Source organism: Momordica charantia (assembly GCF_013281855.1).
Source record: "Momordica charantia cultivar OHB3-1 chromosome 11 unlocalized genomic scaffold, Mcharantia_2.0 BLBB01000011.1, whole genome shotgun sequence".
NCBI lineage: Eukaryota > Viridiplantae > Streptophyta > Magnoliopsida > Cucurbitales > Cucurbitaceae > Momordica > Momordica charantia.
The window spans coordinates 165,483-192,392 of NW_028275159.1; the positions used below are offsets into that span (position 1 = coordinate 165,483).

The 26,910-nt window shown below is 38.1% G+C and overlaps 4 protein-coding genes across 7 annotated transcripts; 1 reads left to right on the forward strand and 3 right to left on the reverse strand.

Moving 5' to 3' along the window:
- Positions 1 to 614: 614 nt before the first annotated feature.
- Positions 615 to 7,281, reverse strand: LOC111009169 (calponin-like domain protein). 2 transcript variants are annotated; one of them, XM_088120000.1, is made up of 8 exons: positions 6,978 to 7,281; positions 3,621 to 6,782; positions 3,382 to 3,540; positions 3,057 to 3,236; positions 2,674 to 2,868; positions 2,042 to 2,140; positions 1,330 to 1,923; positions 615 to 1,225 (listed from the first exon to the last, which is right to left on the reverse strand). In XM_088120000.1, exons 2-8 carry the CDS (start codon positions 6,759 to 6,761, stop codon positions 893 to 895), a joined length of 4,701 nt encoding a protein of 1,566 aa, XP_087976126.1. In that variant the 5' UTR covers positions 6,762 to 6,782; positions 6,978 to 7,281; the 3' UTR covers positions 615 to 892. The 2 variants fall into 2 exon arrangements, with proteins under 2 accessions (XP_087976126.1, XP_087976124.1); XM_088119998.1 differs by having other exon boundaries at positions 3,621 to 6,807.
- A 2,663-nt stretch (positions 7,282 to 9,944) lies between these two features.
- Positions 9,945 to 14,102, reverse strand: LOC111012208 (Chlorophyll A-B binding family protein). 3 transcript variants are annotated; one of them, XR_015788982.1, is made up of 7 exons: positions 13,881 to 14,102; positions 13,633 to 13,799; positions 13,031 to 13,177; positions 12,467 to 12,599; positions 11,005 to 11,149; positions 10,676 to 10,768; positions 10,388 to 10,404 (listed from the first exon to the last, which is right to left on the reverse strand). XR_015788982.1 is itself a non-coding variant. In XM_088120053.1 (6 exons), exons 1-6 carry the CDS (start codon positions 14,046 to 14,048, stop codon positions 10,102 to 10,104), a joined length of 1,011 nt encoding a protein of 336 aa, XP_087976179.1. In that variant the 5' UTR covers positions 14,049 to 14,101; the 3' UTR covers positions 9,945 to 10,101. The 3 variants fall into 3 exon arrangements, 2 of the variants coding, with proteins under 2 accessions (XP_087976179.1, XP_087976180.1); XM_088120053.1 differs by lacking the exon at positions 11,005 to 11,149 and having other exon boundaries at positions 9,945 to 10,404; positions 13,881 to 14,101; XM_088120054.1 differs by lacking the exon at positions 10,388 to 10,404 and having other exon boundaries at positions 10,993 to 11,149.
- Positions 14,103 to 17,920: 3,818 nt separating this feature from the next.
- EMB1507 (U5 small nuclear ribonucleoprotein helicase) lies at positions 17,921 to 26,179 on the forward strand. Its single transcript, XM_022301470.2, has 3 exons — positions 17,921 to 21,032; positions 22,202 to 22,591; positions 22,827 to 26,179. The coding sequence occupies exons 1-3, from the start codon at positions 18,075 to 18,077 to the stop codon at positions 26,016 to 26,018; spliced, it is 6,540 nt and encodes a 2,179-aa protein (XP_022157162.1). The 5' UTR covers positions 17,921 to 18,074; the 3' UTR covers positions 26,019 to 26,179.
- Positions 26,180 to 26,264: 85 nt separating this feature from the next.
- CP12-3 (CP12 domain-containing protein 3) lies at positions 26,265 to 26,826 on the reverse strand. The gene has a single exon (XM_022301684.2). The coding sequence runs from the start codon at positions 26,704 to 26,706 to the stop codon at positions 26,329 to 26,331; it is 378 nt and encodes a 125-aa protein (XP_022157376.1). The 5' UTR covers positions 26,707 to 26,826; the 3' UTR covers positions 26,265 to 26,328.
- Between the last annotated feature and the right edge of the window lie 84 nt (positions 26,827 to 26,910).

Below are 26,910 nucleotides of genomic sequence, written 5' to 3' on the forward strand. Positions count from 1 at the left end.
ATTTTGTTCCTACAATTTAATAAATAAATAGAATGAAAATTTTGATTTCTATTGTTTGATTTTGATTCCCTCGAAGTAAACTAGTATTATATGTGTGAATGAAAAATATACCAGTTTGCAGTTTTACTTTTACTTTGTATTAAAATAGAGAATTGAGGACTGCAAAATGCCAAGCCAGCTAGGTTAAGTGGGAAGAGAGAGGAGCTGGAAATTAAATTAAATAGAGAAAGGGAAAAAGAAGAAAATAAAACATATAATATCGGTAGCGTTGAGTTGAGTTGACCATGGTTGTCTCTGGTAAGTGTAATAGTAATAGTCACGTCCATTGAGGATTAGGTATTAGGCATTAGAATTAGGATTAGGCGCAAATAAAAGCCCCCGTACGATGGCGCGCAAGTAGTGGGCCAACGTGATTCAGGTTCCGGATAGGATAGCTAACAATGTATGAGCTGTACGGAAAGGAGTCCGGACCCACTCACAAGTCACACCACACCAACGCCGGAGAATCCTGATCCATTCCCTCTCAACGGAATGGAGTGGACTGGATCTCTCTCTCTCTCTCTCTAATATTTCTTTTAGCTAATCTAACTGCCTCTGCTGAATAATTACCCAAATGAAATATAAATAATGCCCTCGCAGCATACCATACCAATGAATCAACAAATATCATGTGCTGCATCGTCATAATAAATAATTATAACAGTACGGGGAAGAAAAAAAATCCTGAAACCAAAGAATTAGCCTACCATATCTATTACTATATATATTCTGTGGGAATGTCCCTAACCAAATGTCTATTCCTCGACCAACTAATTGTGTGTATGTGTCGTCATCCTATAAATTTAATTCCACTCTAAATTTAGAAACCAAACCCCTTTCAGTTGAAGATCATCTAGTACAGAAGCCGTTGTTGCCCGACCAAAAATAGGACGAAAACAACCAGGGCTGTTAGAACAACCCACATCCATGCATGCATTCTCCTCTTACCTCGATTTCGAAGAGGCGGAGGAATGGGACTTGTCTTGCTTTGCTTTGTGTACTGCAATGGTTTCTGAGATCTCTTAGGTGTAGGTGCCGCCGTCTCCTGTTTACCTGTATTTTCAGACTCCTTCACAGCTTCCGACGGGGTCTCGCCACATCCCTTGTCGTCGCAACCAATACCACCTCCACCTTCAGTCGCAACTGCCATCTTCCTTTCCTTCTTTTTTGCTCTCTTCTCCTTTTGCTGTGCACAGGTACCAACAACGTTAACCACAACACATCTTAGCTATCAATTTGTAATTCATACAAAAACCATATTGTTAGTTAACATGCACATGCGCCAAATACCTTCTCTCTCTCTTCGGCTTCTTTTCGTGCTTTAATTACCGCCCTAGCTTGGGCTTTCTCAGCATTTCTTTTTTTCCTCTCCAAGGCTTCTTTGGCTTTCGTCTTCTCTTCCAACTTACGTTGCTCCTTCAACTTGGCTGCTTCCTCTTCCTTTCTTAACTCTTCTGCTTTCGCCGCTAGCTCCTCTTCCTCTCTTGTTCGCTTAATCTCCTCAGGTCGTGGGGCCTCTTCTACCTCATTATCGATAGAAATATTTATATGGCTATTCGCTAAAGCCACTTCTATGTTCGGCTTCTTGTTTTTTGTCGTTTGATTCTTCGTTTCGACAGTTTTAGTCACTGGTTTGTCATTATATTTCTCACTATTGGCGGGTATCAGTTTTTCTGGTTCCCGGGCTGTTGAAACCGTTGAGAGAGAATTGTCCCTTACTGGTTTCGCCTTTGCAATATTTGTCCATACAGGTGGCTCTTCGTTGGGGCCAAGGGAGCGCCCATCCAACGTCCTCAGTCGCCTCAGAGTACTCCTCGTGTTGCACCTAATATAGTCTTCTCTAAACTCAGCATTTTTGTTCCACAGCTCCACCATGCTCTCCGCCTGAGATATTATGCAGTCAGAGTATGGAAACAACTCGACACCCAAATGATGACTCAATACCAAAGAGTAGCCCGATTATGTCTCCGAAAAGGGAAAAAGAAAGAGAGAAAAAAAGAACCTGTTTAACACAAAGATGTTGCAGTCTCTCTCTATCTCCACTTAATGCTAACTCATTGGCTTCCTTCACGTCATCCCGATACTTCCAAAAGTATTTGTTCTGCACTCCAAGGATCAAATTTTAATGGTTACTTTCCCTGAGTTGCAATAGTTAAGATCTCTACTGGTGAAGAAACACCAGCGGAAATAAACATAAAATTATACGGAAGTACAACTACAACATCATGTATTTTAGCTAAAGGAGTCCCACACCTCGCAATTTTTAAATCCAGGCAAAACAAAATTCAAAGCAAAAATGAAACCCTCCATCTGATACTATCTTCATCCCAGACATGAGACATGTTAGACCAGCTAAAATAGATCATCGGGATCCTCCTTCCCAAGAGATGTCAATCTCATTCCATTCATACGTCATCAAGGGAAAAGACCCATTTCTACCTTCCGCACTCCTATTTTTCACATGGCGTCTTCTAAAATGCTTACCACAAGTTCTGAATGTAATAATGGGGACACTTCATGTAGTCCAGAACAAAATACAAAACTACCTTTAGTGAAAAGTTCCTATAGGAAACCAGTCTTCGCACATTATCTTGTAGTCGGGGAGCATTATGAGAAAAAAGTATGAGCACAAACCTTCTCATATAATTGCTTCCTCAAACTCTGTAGATTAGCATATGCTTCCTGGCGAATCTTATCTGCTGCTTTGAACTGGGATTGCAATTCATCCATCTTTACATTCTCGTCATTATATTTCTTCTTGGCAGCCTTTATAACTGATTCCGCTTTCAGAACATTGTCTCTCAGTAAATCCATCTCCTTTCTTAATAGCTGTGAGGGTACAATTAATAAAAATCATAAGAATATGCATCTGTGAAACAAAATTGAAGATTAATTGTCTACATCTTAAGCTGCATTGCTAGTGCTGAAACCACACATAGAGAAGCAAAGTATCATAGATTTCCTAGATGGATACAAGTGTCATCGAAAGGTACTAAAGTTCAAACCCTAGATCATACCTTTAGACGTTCTTCAATTTGGTCTTTCTGATCCAATGCCTGTTGAAGCTCATCCTGCTTGCCCATAGTTGATGAAAGCTGATCCCGCAGCTGCTTCAATTGCTTGATTTCACGAATCGATTGCTTTTCCTCTTTCAGTGGCAGCGTTTCATGCTCTATCATGTGTTCAATGTTGCGTATCTACATACATTAAAGCATGATATGAGAGTGTTGGGAAAAGAAAAATTCAGGGGCATGCGCATACAGAAGTTTGTTGGGGGGGGGGGGGGGGGGGGTGGGGTGTTTGCTACATACATGTTTAATTAGAATATGAATGTGTGCTTACCCTGCCATCAATATCCTCAACAGACATTGCATTCTTCACTTTTGTTATCACTGATTGAACAGAGTCTATCTCTTGTCTTTTTGACTTCAGCAAGTCTCGTGCAGCTCTTCCTTCCGATACAGCTGCTTCAAGATTATCACTCAACACTTTCCATGTAGCCTGATCAGAGAGCCATTTGAGCCATGAAATTATGTTTATATATATTGAACAGTAAAAAATGTATGAATGATTATTATTACCCTCATTGTCTGGATTTGAACCCGAATGGCATCTCGATCCTTGGTCTTCCGATCGACTTCTGTCTGAGCACACTTAATTTGCTCTCTTATACTATCATCATCGTATCTAGGCACCCTAATCAAGAAGTAAAACGGCTTTGTAGCTGCCTCAGCACCTACATTTTGCCCCTCTGAAGCATCAGCAGAACCTTCTGGAGAAATAGATGAAGGTTCATTCTGGCAACCCTCATGAATGACCTCAGATTCTTCTTTTGTCGGTTTATTGTCAGTTTCAACGACATTGTCAGATATTAGGTTCAGATTCCCTTCGTCATTTAGAGGAGAACCCTTGGGAACCTCAATTTTAGACACAGTGTAATCATCGCCAGGCAGATCTCTGCTAGCATCTCCTATGGAAGATGTAATCTCAATGTCATCTCCTGATTTTTCATCAGCAGTTGGACATAGAACTGAGCTACTTTCATTATCATGCAATTCTGAGTCTGTATCATCAGCAGAATTTTGTTGAATCACAGAAGATTTATTGACACAATTAGGAACTTCCGAAACAGTAGAACCTATCTGTTCACATCCAATTGAAGTATAAACGTTAGATTCTGATCCCATATCATTACTAGGGAAAGTTGATTGATTATCTTTTTCAATGTGACAGTTCTCACACTTGGTTTCTGAGTTACCAATAAGACCAATTTCATGATTTCCACTGACTTCCTTATCTGGTTGGACATCATTAGCAGCAGAAGCCACATTTTCGGAAATTGTATAGTCCTCAACTTCAAGATCAGGTTGCAGCACTGGATCATTAAGACAATGTATAGAGGACCTTTCCCTTATTTCAGCTGAAGCACTCCCTATCCCAACAGCAGATACTGTTTTTTTAATGCTTTCCACTGGTTCATTTCCTTCGGGGATTAGTTGACTGCTAGCAACAGAGTCATCACCATCAGAAACTCTAGATTCATTGAGTGCAGTGGGCATGTGGTCTCCCTTCTCAGAGGCTGTGCCTTCCAAAACTTTAACCTTGACACATTCATCCACTTTAGGATGGGAAGCAGTTTCTGAATTCTCTTCTAGCTCCAGTACATGATTCACCTCTTGTCCGTTCACAGTAATCTCATTTACCTCTACTTTTGGATCGCTAATAAGCATGGTAGGAGATAATTTATGAGTTTCAACAATAGCAATCTCACAATCAACAGAGGTAGATGAGGTTTTAGTGTTGTCATGGAAGCTGGTCTTGTTCGTTACAGTGTCTTTGCCATCAGCAGTCTTCAAATGGTCATCTTGATCACCATTTGCATCTGCGTCTTCTACTTCTAACTCCAAATTGACCAGCTGACAAGGAGCTGCAGCTAAATGCTGCTCCATGTCCACCTTATTTTCTTCTGATGGTTCTAAAAGAGAAACCTCAATGTTTGAACTTTCTAGTTCCTCACCAACAACCTGGTAATGTTCACCATCCTGACTAATTGTAATTTGAGTTCTCTCAGAGTTTTCTTCAATTAATTCAGGCCCTAATTTGCATTCCCCCTTAATGTCCGCCACTGACTCATCAGGCTGATCTAGCTTGGATTTAGCAGAACCCATACTAGTAACCTGAGATTCTCCTATTCCTTCAACAGGGTAGCTTATTGCGGATTTATTTTCCATCCCATCAACCTTCTCTTTGTCATCAACACAATTGCAGTCGGCAGCCTCCAAATTTGCATCTTCTGATTCTTGAGTGCCTTCCTCTCTCTCAAAAGATTTCATCTCAGTTTCTTCACCACGGCTGTTTATGGTATCAGAAAATTCACTAATAGGCACTGTCTCATTATCCTTGGGAATTACTTCACTTTCTTGCCCGTGTTTGGCCATAGTATCTGAAGATTTAATGGCGTTCACTATTTCGTGTTGCCGCTTAAGCTCAATATCTTCCTCAATTTCTCCCCTAGGATTGATCTCGGTATAAGATAACTTGGGGGCTTCCACCATGCCATTTTCCTCTTGATTCTTAAAGTCGTCTGTCCTTTTAGAATACTCTGCCTCAATTTCTCCCCTAGGATTTCCCTCAGTGTCGGACAACTTGGGGGCTTTCACTATACCATTTTCCTCATGATTCTCAATGTCGGCTGCCTTTTGAGAAGACGCTACCTCCATTTCTCCCGTAGGATTTGCCTCAGTAACAGACAACTGGGGGGCTTTCACTAGGCTATTTTCTTCATTATTCTGAATGTCATCAGCCTTTTGAGAAGACTCCACCTCAATTTCTTCCCCAGGGTTTGCCATAGTATCAGAAAACTTGATTGCAACTGTTCCATTTTCCTTGTAACTTAGAGTGTCATCTGCCTTTTGAGAAGACTCCTCAATTTTAATCCCATGATTTACCTCGGTAGCAGAAGACTTCATGATTGCCGCTGTTCCGTTATCCTCGTGAGTTTGAATATCTTCCGCCATTTGAGAAGACTCCACCACGATTTCTCCACTAAGACTTGCATCGGTGTTAGAAGATTCATAGGTAGAAATTATTTGATTTTCCTCTTCAATTCGACTGTCTTCGACTTCTTTAGGAGACTCTAGCCCATGGATCTGACCAGAATTTGTCTCTGTATCAAAAGATTCGTTGATAGCCCGATCCTCCAGAGTTGGTGTTTCTTCCATCTTTTGAGAAGAATCCACTCCAGATTCCGCTTCATCCACCTTGGTGTCAGAAGATTGAAGGACATTCTCCACTCTGATCTCATCCTGAATCGCGTCACTCTCTTTCACTTTCTCAGAAATTTTGAATTGGGAATCTTCCAATGCATCAGAAACATGGGCGTCAACAAGAATTTGTTCGGGCTTTCTTCCGTCTTCTGAGAGTGAGAGTATTTTGCTTATAATCTCCGTATTCTGAACCTTAATCTCCGTATCGGCCTTCTGAGAGTGAGAGTATTTTGCTTGCCCATTGAGATCCGAAGTATCGTGATCATCGGTAGTAGTAGCATCAGTGGAGCTAACGAAAACGTAAGAACAATCGGTGTCATCCTTTGCAATGGCAGTAGCACAGTCAAGGGATGCAGCATTGCAAGCTTTAGGCAAATTCTCGTAGGTACTCATATCCAAGGCACACTTCTCGTTAACCTCAGAGACGTCGGCGCGCACATCCATGTCAGGTATCATCGTGTTTTCAACAACTCAAAACTTCAAAAAACGCAATCACAGATTGCTAATTGAATCGAGTTCAGAAATATGTACATAAAAGGAGAAGAAAAGGGGAGGGAGGAGAGAGGAGATTAGAAAGTGCGAAAAAGATGAAAAGTGAGAAAAGGTAAGAAGAGTGAGGCAATGTTGAAAAGGGCAAGATCTCAAAAGACGAGGGAGAGAGAGAAACCTTACCGGAAGCGAAAGCGGAGTGAGTTGAATTCGGCAGATCAAGTAGAGAAGATCAGCTGAGTGGGAGACATGAATGTAGAAAATAGTTGATGCAGATCTTGAGAACTGATTCAGGGAATGGGGATGGAAGGGAGGGGGGAAATTAAATTTGAACAACAGAAGGAAAAAAACAAGAGAAATAAGGTCAGAGAGAGGCTGAATCGCAGATGAGAGTGAAACAAACAGCTGGCGGAGGGAAGAAGAAGAAGAAGAAAAGAGAAAGACTAGTCTTCTCTCCTCTACTTGCAAAATGCTAATCTAATATTTTTTCAATTTTCAAATCAAATTTATCAAATCTACTCCCTTAAACAAATCTCTCTTTTATCTTTCTAGCGTGATTATTTATTTTTAAAAAGTTTTTTTTTTGTTTTGTTTTAGTACGTATTGTTATTTTGAAGTGGCATAATTTTCTCAAATAAATGCCCTGGTATTTACAGTAACATGGGCCACGTTAGTGTCGGCTATCCCTATTCTTTTTGTTATTATAATATTCATTTAACTCAAAAATAAGAGGACAGTAAATAAATGACAGATTAAATCCAGAGATATATGGGTGTTAAAATAATGTTGATTGTTGTTAGGCCAAATTCATTATTCATAAATGGCAAATTTTATGTAAAGCTCTTCTTTTCGCATACAGATTTTTTTTTTTAAACAATACAGAATATCTATTTTTGGTAATTAACAAATATTACTTAATATTTCTCAATTATTTTTTGCAAAGGATATTTTTCAATTATTATTCAATTCTACTATATTTTTTTTAACATATTTTCAATTATAACAATTTCAACTATGATTCAGTGAAACGAGATATTTAGTATCGTATTTTATTTTCCGAAAATTGAAATAAATTAGAATTTTGTTTCTTTTTTTTTTCAATAAGATTTTGTGTTTTCAAATTCAATAAATAATTTCATTTATTATTTATTATTTATTGGAATAAAAGCAAGTTCGGCTAGATGGTGATAGGCCAACCCGTGAAAATAAAAAGAAAATACTTTTAAGATGAAATAAAATAAAAGTGGTATTTTATTTTTATTTTATTTTTTTGCAAAGGTATTTTATTTTATTTATTGATAAATAAATAAATAAATATATATATATATATATATATATATATATATATATATTAATAATCTCTTATATATTGAAATTATTTGTAAATATATATGCCAATTAGAAAACAAAATCTTGATAAATACCAATACCCATCACATGCATAAACATTTCAAAATCAATGAAAGAAAAAAAAAATCTTATTTTTTGATTCTTCACATCCCGGATTACTCGGACCATTAGAAAAAGTCCAATAATTTTACAATATTATTTGATAAGGCATGGTCAAATAAAATGTTATAATTAAATTGATTTTATATATTTTTAATTATTTATTATTATTATTTTAGCTCAACAAGATGTGAATTGGATCTAAACCTCCAACTTGTTGATAATACCGGTTGAGTTAAGTTCAGAGTGATAAATTAATTTTATTGCATTATTTTCCCTAATCAGTGTACTATTTTATTGTTTAGACTTGCCCAATATTTAAAAATTTGCAAAATGGTACAATATTTGTTTCTCCTGCTTGATTTTAAATTATCTCCATAATGTATACACATGAAAGGTATGAACTAACATATTTTTTTGATACGTCAAATAATTACGAAGGAAACAACAGTGGCTAAATTGGAAAGGGTATAAGAGTGGTAAAAAAATGCCTATTTTTCAAATCCACCAAATTTTATTAGTGTGGCTTTCTTACGTATTTACCCATCCTGTGACATAATTTATGCAAATTTGTTTTAGATTAAAAATTTTGCATGATCCAATATTTTAAAATGAATAATCAGAACAAAATTAAAATTCAATACCCCTCACCCCATCAAAAGACTTTGAATTGACAAATCTAAGACTAGAGTTATTAGGAGGATCGGGTGTTACTTTTTGAAAATTTGTTAGGCATTTCTGCAATATTCAAAATACTGAGAAAAATTTTGCAATTTAATGGAGCACATACGTAAAGTTAGAAAAAGAAGAAGAATGTTGATTAGATGAATATGAATTGGTGGGATTCAGTGCGTAGAATTAAAATAATGGAGGGTTTTGTTTTGACAAGTCCGTGTTTCTAGAATACATGCCTTTTCACCCGAACCAACAGTAGACCTAGTAAGCGCGATTCGAATCAGACGCTTAAGAAACAAGATAGTGTCGGTGGCGGTGGGATTATTATTAGAAATTTGGATACCCTCACCCTCTAGTAGAGAGAGAAGAGAAGAAGCTGTTCATCTTTGATTCTTTATTTAGGTCTAATCTAACAAACCAATGTTGACAAAAGAAAGGAGAGAGAAACGCGTAACGTGGGGTGGACTTTCGTTCCCTTCCCTGGAAATTAACACCCATCATCTTCATCGCTACCCAATCTCTGCATCTTCTACAAGTCTCCTAATAATTTAACATCATTCATAACCATGCCTCATCATCAAGCCAAGCCGATCCAATTGTGCAAGTGCAACGAAAAAGGGTGATAGAAGAAGGCAGAGGACCACGTTGAAGCGTGGGTTGGTTCGCATGCCAATGGAGGTCCCGGTTGGACTGGAATGGACCCATCCCATTCCCAATCACATAACTTGACTTGGGTGCCAGTGGAAGTCCGTGTCAGCACAACATCCTTTCCCTTCCCTTCCCCACAGCTTTATAACCTTCATTAACACTCCTAATTATTCCCTCTTCATCACCCATTTCACACAAACGCCTCTAACTACTTTCACTTCTACCTCCATATCAAAATTAATTAACGCCCCTTTACTTGAATCCTTATCCTACATTTTCTACCTCATCTAAACTTTCTGCATCACCACACTATGAACTTTTCAAAGATACTTGATATATAAGGTAGATATAATAACCACATCATCAAGTATCAACTCATTGAGATATAACCACCCATCTATATCAAGTATCAACTCGTTCAGCAATAACCACCCATCTAGAACACCCATATGATACATTGTCCATCCCTATGAACACTTTACAGATTTGAAGAAACTATATCTATATTATATAAACATTCCGATGATTAACTACTTTACCAAGAGTTGAGCAGGGAAAGGAAGTTATTGTGGAAAGGATCAGAAATATGTTCGAGAAGGTTTTGGACTGGTCCCTTACCCGTCAATGCTGCTTGACTGTAAAATCCTAGCCAGGCAACCATGGCTAACCGCCCATTTTTAATCTCTTTTACCTTCAGTTCCTCAAATGCTGCAGCATCCTTGGACAGGTTCAAGGGATCAAACAACACACCACCTGGATAATTTATATCCCCGGGCAGGTATATTCCCAGGGGCTCCAATGCCTCTATACCACAATATCTTGCGTACTCAGGACCAACCTATTTACATTTTGATTTGCATCAGACAGTTGTAAGAACAATCAGACATGTGATAGTTTAATAATACACACAAAAATAAATAATCTATTTGTTTCTAACTTGTAAAAATCTCCGAAAGGCAAAGTTGCGTTCCTAACTCCTAAACAAGTTTGTCAAGGACAAGGGGGAATCCCCCCCCCCCCCCCCACCAACCATTTAATTAGAGTGCCAATAGGCATGAGAAAAAGAAAATGACATGAGATAGAAAATAAGATTGTTCGATATAGGTTACCATTAAAATGACTTGGCATATTGCAATGACAATCACTCCTTGGCTTCCAGCTAAATGCAGCCCTGGTATTCCAAGATAGTCGAGTGTATCACCCTGGTGAAAAGTAAATACCCAAAAATTAAAGTGAAAAAAGCCAGTTGATAATGCTGGAAAGTTAGGATCGAATGAATGAGAAATTAAACACACTCATGTCGTTAATAGATGAAGGGAATATGACATTGTAATATGAACACTTTTTGTCCGTGCACTTCTTGAAAATAATTCAAGAATGAATTAATCTCATCAAAATTAATTATGAATTTAAAAGATTTCTTAACTCCAACCGATACCACAATTTAAGTCAGCTTTCCTTTCTTGAAGCCATACAAAGGAGTGTATTCCACTTCTTTCCAACACACCATCTGGAGATACCTTTCTTCTCCCATTTCCTTCCTCTTTCAATTTATCCCTAGAGCTAAGTTCCGTGTTAGAGTTCTGTTGCAATTCACCCCAGCAAATAAGAAAAATCAATGTTGTCTCAGAATTGGTTGTTGCTATATTCTAGAAAGCATACATCAAATCAATCTTAAGCACTAGTAAAAGTAGCGTATCTACTTTAGAGAAATTGTAAGGTACTCAAGCCCCAACCATTTCTCTCAAATTCAACTAGTTTTGATCTTGGTTGCTACTCCAAGTTAAATTTAAATTTATTTTTTGCTTGCTTTATAATTTTCATAGTTACAAGTATACTCTGTAACACTATTTACTTTCCCGTGTTAATATGTTTTAAGTATTTTCCAGCATGTTATCCGTTTGGTTTTCATTTTGCAAACAATTAGTAACTACTATTGAAGTAGTTGCTTGGCCACTTGGGAAGTTGTTCGATAGAGTGAGGAATTGTAAAGGAGAAGGCTAGACACAGACAGTAAGGTTGCCGAAGGCTGGACAGCTCTAGAGAGAGCGAGATAGTTCAAACCTCTCAAGTTTCCAGACAAGTTTTTTTTTTTTTTTTTTTTTTTTTTTTTTTTTTTTGAGTTTCCAGACAAGTTATGTGTTAAGTATCATTAAATAATCCTCTGTGTTTTGACATCAACCCCAGCAAGCCCTTTTATGTTTATGTTTAGGATCTCATTAGGTTTAATACCTCTTTATGGGGCTCAGTCACTAAGACCTTTTGTAATTATCAGTTAGGTCTCATTCGGAGTCCTTTTCTTTAGGGGTTCCCCTTTGTTGGGCTGTTTTTTTATATGCCCTCTTTGTTTTTGTATGTTTTCCATTTCTCTCGATGAAAGTGTTGTTTCTCATCCCAAAAAAAAAAAAAAAAAACATCAACCCAGCAACTATTTTTTACGGCACAACAAGAATGCATATAGCCTAATATATTGGAACAGAACAACAGTGAAATACTGAAATGGAAATAAGGCTGCAACCAAAGTAAAGTTATCACAGCACTGCAAAAGACATGAAGTCATAATTCCTGGCACTAGAATGAGACTAGGGGCAACGTTATGGTCTTCGTCTTTGATATCATTAATTAAGGCAGACGTTAAAAACTAAAAAGATTGAAGGAAGAGAGTGCACAAACTTTAAAATAAATCATGATTGAACGGAAGAAGTAAGATAAACAACAATTTAAGAGCTAACTGTAAAAGTATAACTAGAGGACAAAGGCGAGAAAAAGAAAATATATATATATATATATATATATATATATATATATACACGCACACGCATACGCATACGCACACATGAGAAAGATTCCACGCTATAAGATATCCATAAAGATGGTTTATCAGGAGATTGAAAACAAACCTTAAGCTTTGAATAGCCTACACGCCACCAGATGGGTTCGCTGAAATGAAATGCTCCAGAAATATCTAGGATCTCTGGTATTAAAGCCCCAAGGGATGCCAACATAGCCCAACGAGCATGCAGTATTTCAAAGCTAAATATGACAGAGTAAATACATGAATTGCCTGTGCTAAAAGAGAAGAATAGATATCCTATAACAGTTCCTTGTCCAGGATAAGTTAGAGCTGCAAATTTAATTACTCAAGGATAGCTCATATATCTCAAAGTTGGATAACAAGCTGTGGAGCGTGCAGGTTATATACTCATAGCTAACAATATGTGAATAGGTCTCCAGGAATCATTGTAAGGTGATGACTACACTAGGTTCTGCAGGGTCATTCCATTCCTAGCCAAGCTTGTTTCAATCATCATCAGCAATTCACAAGTCAAAACTACTTCAAATAATCATATTCTTATGGTGTGGACTAATAAATCTACATTTGGCTTCCACTTCAGTTGTTGCCTATTGGGGTCGGGTGGGGGATATGCTGAATCAAAGTTTAAGCTGAAAGAAGGTCAATATACTTGAAGTACTTCTGAAAAGCCACGGGATCCTTGCTCAGGCCTGCAATGTCGAACCCATAGTCACCTGGCAGATCACCTGTTAGATATTTTGGATACTCATATGGTATTGGACCAAGCCAGCGAGGACGCTCTTCTCCATACCAGGAACTGCAATAATTCACCAATAGAATGGTATTTACAATATGATGCAATTAAATTCATATGCTCTATTTGTTGGCAGTTGAACATCATGGTTAAGAAAAATAATCTATAATACCACATCCACGTCCAATACAATGTAAATTAGTACAAGCACAACATTTCTGCACGTATAATATCCAGACCAGGCAGTTCTTTATTTCCAAACTCACGCTTTCGTGATAATAATAGAAAGTCAGTTTCCATAGCTTTCTTCATCCGAATAGAGAGAAACATTACCAACTTTTTCTGAGATTAGGGCACCTAGTATCATCGTCACCAAATCAGATGCGCGTCGTTGAACCAATTTTCAACAGTAAGAATTACCAGTCTAACAGAAAATATAGCAGGTTTTGAAGATAATTGAGCGAACAATGCGATGATATATATTTATTTGGCACCAACAAATTAGCTTACCCGATTACCTATCTTTTCTAGCCTCCCTAGCGAGAGCCTTGAACTTGGAAGAGTTGGCTATGGCAGCTTCTTTCTTCTTTTCCATTTGTCTCTGGAGCGACTCTCCGAGTGGACTATTGGCGATGGCTTTCACAGCCGTGAAGGGAATAGCGGAGAATATCAGAACCCCCGCAAGCTACAGCAAGATGGAGAAAATAAAAAAGGACTTTAGCAATGAGCTCGAGTTAGAAACGCGGAGTTTGTTATGCTTACGAACCTCCTGCCAGGAAGCTTTGCAAGTGGAGCGATAGGGAACGGAGCGGCTGTTTCGAAGATTTGATAAACGGGGTTGCTGAAGAGAACTCCCGTAGAATGAAGCGGAGGAAGATGGAATCGCAGAAGGTGAAGTGTGTGGCTGAAGTATCGCCATTGCCATCGATGGCATGCTATGGTCTCGGAGTGAACACTCTATGGCTCCATCTTTTTGACAGGGCTATAGCGCACCACTTTTAAGACCAATTGGATGTGGGTAAAATGAAATTAAATTTATAAAAATAAAAAATCTAAAAATGTTGTGGATTTACAAATAAATTTTGGTTCATCTTAACTGGTAGCTATTTCTAAGTTTAAACTTCCTAATCCGCAATTTATTCTACCCGACAAAACAAATTAGAGTGAATATACATATAAATATTTTGAAATTATAATTGAAAGGAAAATTTCGTACTTTTTACCTTGGTGACAAAAGTATGGTGCCAAAGTGAGCATAATGGTAATTGACACCTCCCTCCAACCAACTATAGTGTGGTCACCTATATATATATAATAATTCAACTAGCTAGTACAAATGATTTTCAAATATTTATTTTAGTTTCAACTATTTTGTTTTTTTAATAATAATATATTATTATTATTATGTATCTTAATAGTTGTTTTATTACCCTGCAATCAAACTTATATTTATTTCTCTTCCTTCATTTATCCTCCTCATCAATCATCCTACAAACAACATTCGTCCGTCGCTATATAACATTTTAAGGTGTAGCTGGTACACAAACATATGTAAGTTGAAATTTAAATATTATATTATAACAATTCGAAGTATAATTATTTTATTCATTTAACACCATTAAAAAAGTCATTATATAAATTTGACTTTTATACAAAATTTAAAAGAAGAAAGAAGAAATTAAAATTAAAAAAATAAAAAGAAAAACACTTACCACACACGCGTGTATATAGGCATTATTTCTATCACTTAAAAACTATATATTCGTGATGAATCTACGAGAAAGATAACTCAAATTAATTCACTTGTATTTGTTTTTATGTAAATAGTGTTATAACATCTAATGTATAATTCTCTCATGCTTTCTACCAACTGTAAATTTGATTTGGGGTTAACGAGTTTGTTCACGTATCAAGAAAATTAGTGTTTTGGAGCTTGTTGAATTGTATTTGACGTCATGAGATTTGATCTTCTTGATGAAGTTCTTAAGCTTTTAGGTTGATGAAGTTACTTGGCTCATAGATTGATAAAGTTTTTTCAACTAGCAGGTTGATGAAGTTTTCGGTTTATAGCTTGACAAAGTTATTCGATTTGTAACTTGATTAAATATTTGACTTATAGCTTGATAAACCTTCGACTTATAGCTTGATGAAGTTTTTTCGACTTACAACTTAATGAAGTTTTTCGACTTGTAGCTTGATGAAGAATCTCCTGCCTGTTACTCAAAGAAAAAACTTCAGCTTGTCGCTTGCTAAAGTTCTTCGACAATTTGTCGAAAGACTTAAGTTCTTTGAAGTATTTTGATCTTCAAGTATTCGATTTTCAAATCTTGAAAAAGTCTTCAATCTCTGACTATCGATTATGAATGGTTTGTATGAGTCATTTGTTTGGCTCTCAATTTGAATCTCCCTTTTGAGTCTGAATGAGATGTGATATCCTCTATTTATATAGTTTGAATTTGTACATGTATTGTTCTCTTGGACTCAGTGAATTTGAGCCCAATCTCCACATAAGTCAATTAAATTAGTCGATGTCATCGTATGGTCATAAAAAATACGCGATTTTAAAAATAATTCGAGCACATATGTATATTTATAATAGGTCTTAAATATAACTATATAATTTATTTAATTCCCTTAAAATAATATATCATTTATTTAAAATAGTAACATGAACTTAATTGATCAAGATTTATAATCCTAATTACGTTAGGATTTGACCTCTATAAATAGAAGATACTCATAATGAAGAGGTAAGCTACAAATCTCTACTCTTTTTACAACACCGCACACTTTATACTCAACTACTCTGATTGGTGCGAATTTGTGGAATCTTAGGAAGCCAAATTTTTACATCATCAAATCTCAATATTTAACAAAAATATTATATAATACAAAGTTTTGTTTTTATAATTGATGTGTATATATATATATCGTCCAAACTATGTCTATGAAGTTAACGGGGTAAAATGACTCTAATTAATCAAGTTACTTCTTCTACTTCATATATCACTACCACTTGTATACAATAAATTTTTATATTTCAAAATTTCAATGATTATTTCATCATATATGTGTATATATATTTCATATTGCTCAATTATATAACTAAACTTTAATTTACTAATTCAAATTATTGATATGAACCTTCATCAATATGTTACAATATTTTCATCAACATTTCCATGGGTAAGTTACTCACATTTTTACAATATAATGCTGATCAATTATAGTTTAATTAAGCTACCATTAAAGTTTTATTTACTAATTCAAACAATTTTCGTTAATTTTAATAATTTCCATAATTTTTTTTTGAAATATACGTCAACATCGACATATCCATAAAATCGAAACCTCGATATCTCCATCGACATCGACATTTTAAACCTTACTTTACATCATATCAACTATGTATTTTAAGTTACGTTAAATATAATAGTTGATAAGAAAGCCCCAAACACAATTTTTGATCCACATATGGCATATTGATACCCATCTTTATTGTGGTCCATACAGAAATATAACTTGCCTTTTTTCTTTGGTTATTTTTTGATGTGTGCCTGCAAAATATAACTCCACTTAAATAGCGTAATACGTAGTTATATTTAGGTACAATGTTTTTCCAATTAAATTATGAATAACATTTTTTAAATGATGAAATTATTAATATCTATTAAAATAACAAATAAATACTTACAATTAAGTTAGAACTATGCTCGCTTTGGTACATTCGATTCATTAATAATGCTGGTATAAATAAAATTTAAAGAAAAATGCGTTTTTTCAAACTTATTTGAAAAATAATGTCTGGAAATTAGGGTGGGACTTCGTCGCCATCCCAATTGCCACATTTTCTACGATTTCATAATTTTCAAATTTACACTCCTCTTAATCCCACCCCCAAATTCCTTCCTTTTTTTTTTTTTTTGTTTTCTTTGATTAGTGATTTTCTTCCATTTTTAGGGTTTATATGGGCATTTTATCGTTTTTTCCTTTTTGGTTGTTGTTTGGATCGTTTTCTAGATGGCAGCGGCGTCTTCCTCTTGGTGCTACCAATGCAGTCGCTCCACAAACCAACAACCTCAAAAGTCGCTATGTAATAGTGGGTTTGTGAAGCAGATCGAGCATGTGTTGAGGTTGGTGAACGTGGAAGCAGCATGCGGAGGAGGTTTCCCGCTGCGACCATGTACATGATTGGCTACCGCTCGAATTCGGGATCTGGGCTTCGCGAAAGAATGGAGGAGATTGCTCGCGCAGTTGTGAAGGCGGAGAAAACCAACCGACGAAACAAGAAAAAAAAAAGAAGAATTTGAGGGTGGGATTATGAGGATTGTGAATTTGAAAATTATGAAACTCTAGAAAATGTGGTAACTGGGATGGACACGACCAAGTCCCACCCTAATTTTCTGGCATTATTTTTCAAATAAGTTTGGAAAAACACATTTTTCTTTAAATTTTATTTATACCAGGATTATTTTAAAAATAAGTTTAAAAGAAAACATCATTTTGAAAAAAAATCCCGTTCTATGGTGATATGATACTTTTTTTGGGGATAAATTTTTGCCGTGTGATTATTTCAAACTTTGTAGATTGTAGACAAATTATTATGGATAATTCATTCATCAGTAGAAAATTGTGACCCATTAAAAGACAAAAAAAAAAAAAAATCTGTGACGGTGCATCTGTATTAGTTTACTTTACCCTCGCGAAAATAAAAACAAAGCAAGTGATCAGCAAGTTACATTTAAAAAATAAAAATCATTTAAACAGCACGAATATAGTTAAAAAGAAATGAAAAAAAGAAGTCATATTGAATAGAAAATACAGGCATTTCTCCGTATAATTTCCAAAACGGTGTCCGATCGTTACCCTCCCTGTGCAAGGGTTTCTTGCTCATCCGCTTCTTACTTCAAAACCCTAGATTGTTTCAACTCTCCTGCTTCTGCAACTTACGACTTCTATCATGGCGCATTTGGGTGGTGGTGCCGAGGCTCACGCCCGCTTTAAGCAATACGAGTACCGAGCCAACTCCAGCTTGGTCCTCACAACTGACTCTCGCCCTCGCGACACACATGAACCCACGGGCGAGCCCGAGTCCCTTTGGGGAAAAATTGATCCTAAAAGCTTTGGTGATAGGGCTTACAGAGGGAGACCCCCGGAATTGGACGAGAAACTTAAGAAATCCAAGAGGAAGAAGAAAGAGCTCGACCCCCTTGCGGAGCCTCCGCCTACTAGACAAAGCAAGCGCCGTCGCCTTCAGGAAGAAAGCGTTCTTACTTCTACTGAAGAAGGTGTTTACATGCCGAAGACTAAGGAAACCAGGGCAGCTTACGAGGCGATGCTCAGTGTCATTCAACAGCAATTGGGCGGGCAACCCTTGAGCATTGTAAGTGGCGCAGCGGATGAAATTTTGGCGGTTCTCAAGAATGACGCGTTCAAGAACCCAGACAAGAAAAAAGAAATCGAGAAATTATTAAACCCTATTCCAAACCATGTATTTGATCAGCTGGTATCCATTGGAAGGCTTATTACTGACTATCAAGATGGTAGCGATGCGGCTGGGCCTGCGTCAGCTAATGGGGACGATGCTCTTGATGACGATGTAGGCGTTGCTGTTGAATTTGAGGAGAACGAGGAGGAGGAGGAAGAGAGTGATCTCGACATGGTCCAGGAGGACGAAGAAGACGAGGATGATGTAGCAGAGCCAAATGGTTCTGGCGCTATGCAGATGGGTGGTGGAATTGATGACGATGACATGCAGGAAACTGACGGGGGTATGAACCTTAATGTTCAGGATATCGATGCTTACTGGCTCCAGAGGAAAATATCTCAGGCTTACGAGCAGCAAATTGATCCACAGCAATGCCAGAAGCTTGCAGAAGAGGTATTGAAGATACTGGCTGAAGGTGACGACCGGGAAGTTGAGACCAAGTTGTTGGTGCACCTCCAGTTCGAAAAATTCAGCCTTGTCAAATATCTTCTACGAAACCGGTTGAAGGTTGTATGGTGTACCCGTTTGGCTAGATCTGAAGACCAAGAAGAGAGAAAGAAAATTGAGGAGGAAATGATGCATCTGGGTCCAGATTTAGCTGCAATCCTAGAGCAGCTGCATGCTACTAGAGCAACAGCAAAAGAGAGGCAAAAGAATTTAGAGAAGAGTATCAGGGAAGAGGCTCGTCGGTTGAAGGATGAGAGCGGAGGGGATGCGGAAAGGGGCCGGAGGGAGACCGTTGAGAGAGATATGGACAATGGATGGTTGACTGGACAGAGCCAGTTGCTTGATCTCGATAGTATTGCATTTCAACAAGGCAGTCTTTTGATGGCAAACAACAAATGTGTACTTCCTGATGGGTCATACAGACATCTCAGTAAGGGTTATGAAGAGATTCATGTACCTGCGTTGAAACCAAAGCCTTTTGACAGCGAAGAGAAATTTGTTAAAATTGCTTCCATGCCAGATTGGGCACAACCAGCTTTTAAGGGAATGACTCAGTTAAATAGGGTGCAGAGTAAAGTATACGAGACTGCCCTCTTTAAAGCTGACAATGTTCTCTTGTGTGCCCCCACGGGTGCTGGGAAAACTAACGTTGCAGTCCTCACTATTCTACAGCAGATTGCTCTGCACACAAATTCAGATGGTTCGTACAACCACAATGAATATAAGATTGTATATGTTGCTCCTATGAAAGCCCTTGTTGCTGAAGTTGTTGGCAATCTGTCTAATCGTTTGCAGGACTATGGTGTCAAGGTACGGGAACTTAGTGGAGATCAGACATTGACTCGTCAACAGATTGAAGAGACTCAAATTATTGTTACAACTCCTGAGAAGTGGGATATCATTACTAGGAAGTCTGGTGATCGCACATATACACAGCTTGTAAAGCTTTTGATTATTGATGAGATTCATCTTCTTCATGATAACAGAGGTCCTGTGCTTGAAAGCATTGTCGCCAGAACTGTGAGGCAGATTGAGACCACTAAGGAGCATATACGCTTGGTGGGATTATCGGCAACACTCCCTAATTACGAAGATGTAGCATTATTCTTGCGTGTTGATCTGAAAAAAGGTTTATTCCATTTCGACAATAGCTATAGACCCGTCCCTCTCTCTCAACAGTATATTGGAATAACGGTGAAGAAGCCATTGCAGAGGTTCCAGTTGATGAACGATCTCTGTTATGAGAAGGTAATGGCAGTTGCAGGAAAACATCAGGTTCTTATTTTTGTCCATTCGAGGAAAGAAACATCCAAAACGGCTCGTGCAATACGAGATGCTGCTCTTGCTAATGATACACTTGGCAAATTCTTAAAGGAGGACAGTGCTAGCCGTGAGATTCTTCACACTCATACTGATTTAGTCAAAAGTAATGATCTCAAAGATCTTCTACCTTATGGTTTTGCAATTCATCATGCTGGGATGACAAGGGTTGATCGGCAACTTGTTGAGGATCTTTTTGCCGACGGTCATATTCAAGTTTTGGTTTCAACGGCTACTCTTGCTTGGGGTGTGAACTTGCCAGCTCATAGTGTTATTATCAAAGGAACCCAGATTTACAATCCAGAGAAAGGAGCATGGACTGAATTAAGTCCTCTAGATGTTATGCAGATGCTGGGTCGTGCTGGAAGACCTCAATTCGATTCCTATGGGGAGGGAATAATCATCACAGGACATAGTGAATTACAATATTATCTTTCGCTAATGAACCAACAACTTCCTATTGAAAGTCAGTTTGTGTCCAAATTAGCCGATCAATTAAATGCAGAAATTGTTCTTGGGACTGTTCAAAATGCAAGGGAAGCGTGTAATTGGCTTGGATATACCTACTTGTATGTTCGTATGCTAAGGAATCCCACTCTCTATGGACTAGCACCTGATGCTCTTACACGAGATATCACATTGGAAGAGAGGAGAGCTGATCTGGTAAGTTCAAAATACTTTATTTTGATAGTCTGGAAAACGTCTGCTATTGGTTGTTTGCTAGATTGCTAGTTACATCTTCTAGATCTTTTTCTTTCTTTTTTTCCTTTTTTTTGGGGGGGGGGGGAACTTTTCTTAATTTTCATATGTTTTTGAGATCTTAGGTGCTGGATGAGCAACGTACAATTCCATTAAGAACAAAACAAGATGAAAGAACAAGTGGCTACACAACTACTTGTCAAGGGTTTCCAATGACGACGACCTATAAGCCTGTAATGAAAAGAAAATAGGAATATATAAACAAGGAAGAAGCAGAAGCCTAAAGGGAAGCATTGTGTACGATGCTCCAGCCTCCATTACTCCCAATCTCAATGAATCCTGATTAATTTTCTGATTCCTTTTCAACTAAATGCCCAAGGGATGCTAAAGGACTTGTAACCCACAAAAATCTACCTCTACCTAGAAAGGGAGGATTTTAGTCATTTTATTAGTTATCATTTATCCTAAATAAGAATAGAGAGTAGAAGATTAAAATTAACATTTTAAAGCAAGTGGTGTTGTGAACTCAACATTCATTAAAAATAGATATGATGTAAACCAAAGGATAGGAGCTTTATTCATGAAATTTTAAATGTTTACAAATGGAATTCTATTATTTATACTAGTTTATGCCAACCGAATCCTAATTCCTAACTAACCGATTTAATTAAATTACATCAAGATACGTAGGAAGAGAGATTTCTTTTAAAAAGAACTAATAGAAACCTGTAGGAGTAGTTTTGTGTAAGTTCTCTTTCTTAAAAATAATGGTTGGTTCAATACTGTACCCAAGGAAAGAAAAGTGATGAGATGTTGTACTTGCTCAGAAGGGTAAAGGGAACAATACAAAATTTAAAGAGAGAATAACTTATATAGAACAAAAATTATTATACTAATTAAAAATATTATTATATTTGTTTAATCTCGATATATAGAACCAAGAGTTTGATGTTTCCCGCAGAAACCTTCCAGCCAAATGCTAAGTAAATGTTGCTTTACAATTATGTCAGAATTACATTTTTTATGGCTAACACATTGATTGTATGGCTGATAATGATGATTGTTGTTCTATGTTGTGATTGTGTAAGATGATATTTTGTTTTTCTCATTATCGGGATGCTTTATGTTCGCAGATTCATTCAGCTGCTATAATTTTAGATAAAAATAATCTGGTGAAGTATGACCGGAAAAGTGGGTATTTCCAAGTTACTGACTTGGGTCGCATTGCTAGCTACTACTATATAACACACGGAACAATATCCACTTACAATGAGCATTTGAAGCCAATGATGGGGGATATTGAACTATGTCGCTTGTTCTCATTGAGCGAAGAATTCAAATATGTAACAGTACGCCAGGATGAGAAAATGGAATTGGCAAAGCTGTTGGAACGCGTTCCAATTCCTATCAAGGAAAGCTTGGAGGAACCCAGTGCCAAGATCAATGTTTTGCTGCAAGCATATATATCTCAGTTAAAGCTTGAAGGGCTGTCATTGACTTCTGACATGGTGTTCATAACTCAGGTCTGTTAAATTTGCTTTTATTCAGTGAATTTATCCAATCAACTGATCTCACTTTATTCTTAAAGCTTAACCTTTGTATCATTGGTAGTTTGCATTCATTTTGTAGATTCCTGCCTTTATCTTTGTTGTTGTTCTTTCAACTCCTTTTTTGTCTACTGATTTTGTATCCCTATATGTTAAGGCCATTTGATTTGGTTTCCCTTGCACTAAGATTAGTTATTTCATGCTCCAACAGAGTGCTGGACGGCTTATGCGAGCTCTTTTTGAGATTGTCTTGAAACGAGGATGGGCACAACTTGCTGAGAAGGCCTTGAACTTGTGCAAGATGGTGAGTAAAAGGATGTGGAGTGTCCAGACACCTCTTCGGCAATTCCATGGTATCTCGAATGATATTCTCATGAAGCTGGAAAAGAAGGATTTGGCTTGGGAACGGTACTACGATCTCTCCTCGCAGGAACTTGGTGAGCTTATACGTGCTCCCAAAATGGGAAGAACTCTTCACAAGTTCATCCACCAATTCCCAAAATTGAATCTTGCTGCACATGTTCAGCCAATTACACGCACTGTTCTGAGAGTTGAGCTCACGATAACCCCAGACTTTCAATGGGAGGACAAGGTTCATGGATATGTAGAGTCATTTTGGGTACTTGTGGAGGATAATGATGGTGAATTTATACTACATCATGAGTATTTCTTGTTGAAGAAGCAGTACATTGATGAGGACCACACTTTAAATTTCACGGTGCCAATTTACGAACCACTACCCCCACAGTACTTCATACGTGTTGTGTCAGATAGATGGCTAGGGTCACAAACTATTTTGCCCGTCTCTTTCAGGCACCTCATTCTGCCAGAAAAATTCCCACCACCAACGGAGCTGTTAGACTTGCAACCTCTTCCAGTGACTGCATTAAGGAATCCATCTTATGAAGCTCTTTATCAAGATTTTAAACATTTCAATCCTGTTCAGACTCAAGTCTTTACTGTTTTATATAACACAGATGATAATGTTCTAGTTGCAGCACCAACTGGAAGTGGAAAAACTATTTGTGCCGAGTTTTCTATATTGAGGAATCATCAGAAAGGACAGGATAATATATTACGTGCTGTGTATATTGCCCCTATAGAAGCTCTTGCTAAAGAACGTTACAGGGACTGGGACAAGAAGTTTGGAAAGGGACTTGGAATCCGTGTTGTTGAGCTAACAGGAGAAACGGCAACAGATTTGAAACTTCTTGAGAAAGGTCAAATAATCATTAGTACCCCAGAGAAATGGGATGCTCTATCTCGTCGTTGGAAACAGAGGAAACATGTCCAACAGGTCAGTCTTTTTATCATCGATGAACTTCACTTGATTGGGGGTCAAGGTGGTCCTGTATTGGAGGTGATTGTTTCTAGGATGAGATATATTGCAAGTCAGATTGAGAACAAGATTCGAATTGTGGCCCTTTCTACCTCTCTTGCAAATGCTAAAGATATTGGGGATTGGATTGGGGCTACTTCTCATGGTCTCTTCAATTTCCCACCTGGTGTTCGTCCTGTGCCTTTGGAGATTCATATTCAGGGGGTGGATATAGCTAATTTTGAAGCGAGAATGCAGGCTATGACAAAGCCCACATACACAGCAGTTGTTCAGCATGCGAGGAATGGAAAGCCTGCACTCGTCTTTGTTCCCACGAGGAAGCATGTCAGACTAACAGCAGTAGATATAATGACGTACTCTAGTGTAGACAACGGAGAGAAACTGCCATTTCTGTTGAGATCTGTTGAAGAGATTGAGCCCTTTGTTGACAAGATTCATGATGAGATGCTGAAAGCCATTTTACGTCATGGAGTTGGCTATTTGCATGAGGGACTGTCTAGCTTGGATCAAGAAGTTGTGACACAGCTCTTTGAAGCAGGGTGGATTCAGGTTTGTGTCATAAGCAGCTCGATGTGCTGGGGTGTTCCATTGTCAGCCCATTTGGTGGTGGTAATGGGAACGCAATATTATGATGGAAGGGAAAATGCTCACACCGACTACCCTGTTACTGATTTGATGCAGATGATGGGCCATGCCAGTCGACCACTGCTTGATAATTCTGGGAAATGTGTCATTCTCTGCCATGCTCCCCGTAAAGAATACTACAAGAAATTCTTATATGAAGCTTTCCCAGTTGAAAGCCATCTGCACCATTTTCTCCATGATAATTTAAATGCGGAAATTGTTGCTGGAATTATTGAGAACAAGCAGGATGCTGTTGATTATATTACGTGGACTTTTATGTACAGGAGGCTTAATCAGAATCCCAATTATTATAATCTTCAAGGTGTCAGTCATAGGCATTTGTCTGATCACCTTTCAGAGCTTGTTGAGAACACGTTGAGCGACTTAGAAGCAAGCAAGTGCATTGGCATTGAGGATGATATGGACCTGTCTCCATCTAATCTTGGTATGATAGCATCATATTATTACATTAGTTATACTACTATTGAGCGTTTCAGTTCGTCTTTAACTGCCAAAACCAAGATGAAGGGTCTTCTGGAGATCCTGGCTTCAGCGTCTGAGTATGCATTGCTTCCAATTCGACCTGGTGAAGAAGAGTTGATTCGTAGATTAATTAATCATCAGCGATTTTCCTTTGAAAATCCAAAATGCACAGACCCACATGTCAAAGCAAATGCATTGCTGCAGGCTCACTTCTCGAGGCAATCCATTGGTGGTAACTTAACATTGGACCAACGTCAGGTAGTAATTTCTGCCAGTAGGTTGTTGCAGGCAATGGTGGATGTCATTTCGAGCAATGGTTGGCTGAGCCTTGCCCTTCTTGCAATGGAAGTCAGCCAGATGGTAACCCAGGGTCTGTGGGAGCGGGATTCAATGCTTCTACAGCTACCTCATTTCACAAAGGAGCTGGCCAAGAGATGCCAAGAGAACCCTGGAAAGAACATAGAAACGGTGTTTGACCTGGTGGAAATGGAGGATGAGGAAAGGCGGGAACTACTTCAGATGTCAGATTCTCAGTTGTTGGACATTGCACGCTTTTGCAACCGCTTCCCTAATATTGATATGGCATATGAGGTGCTGGATGGTGAGAATGTGGCAGCAGGGGAGAACATAACACTGCAAGTTACACTTGAGCGGGATCTTGATGGAAGGACCGAGGTTGGACCTGTGGATGCTTCGAGGTATCCCAAAGCCAAAGAAGAAGGATGGTGGCTTGTTGTTGGCGATACAAAGAGTAACCAGCTACTGGCGATTAAAAGGGTTTCTCTTCAAAGGAAGTCCAAGGTCAAGCTTGATTTTACTGCCCCTCCAGATACTGGAAAGAAATCGTACACCCTTTATTTCATGTGCGACTCTTACTTGGGCTGTGACCAGGAATATAGTTTCACCGTCGATGTGAAGGATGCAGCAGCATTTGATGAAGACAGCGGGAGAGAGTAGGAGTAGCTGTTAGTTTATAACTCAAGTCTGCTGTTTTCTTTTTATTTTGTATACTGCTAGTTAGTATTTTTGAATGTGGCCAACTGACTTTCGCACAAGGGGGATTGCCTTCTTTTTATCTGATCAAGATGCTATAATCATATAACTTGAACTTCAACGTATATTCAACGCTGTCTCTGAGTATGATTATTGTTATTGTATCGAACATTTGTGTTCCGGAATGTAGAATTACGTGCTCCAGTAAAATTGATTTGAAAGAAAATTCATTGGAGTTTTATTTTTATTGATACACAAGACGCATACATTGGGATCATTCCTGGTAAATTTGACACTCGTCAAGGTCGGGATTGTCTCGACAGAAGTACTCTAGTGGATCTTGGTTCTGAAGTTTGTGTAGGAAATGGGCTTTGGCTTGGCTGAGCTCCTCCACCAGGTCCCACGCCACCTTGCACTCATCTGAGGTCTCGTCCCCCTCGCACACCTCCTTTGCTTCCATCACCTTCTTCTCAATCATTTCCGTCAGATGCTTCTCTCTCATCTGCGTTCCTTTGTATTTGTACTTGTATTTAGCCATCCCCATTGCTCTCACCGGCTGACTTTTGTCGCTGAGTTTCAAATAGGGCATCTTTTTCTCCAGGAAGCCATTACATGACTTCAGAGCTGCTACCGGAGCTACGATTGAAGCCATTTTATCTCCTGTACGGGTAGGCAGGAAACACGACAGTCGCTGCGATTGCGAATACTGCCGCGTGCTCCGCTTGAAGTTGGAACTTTGATCTGATCTTTCGAAAAGTAGACAAGACGCCTAATTTTTTTATTCTATGCTGTCAATGTTAAATGGGCTGTGGCTCTCTAACCCCTACTCTTAGGCCCAAACAAAACAACCCAGCCC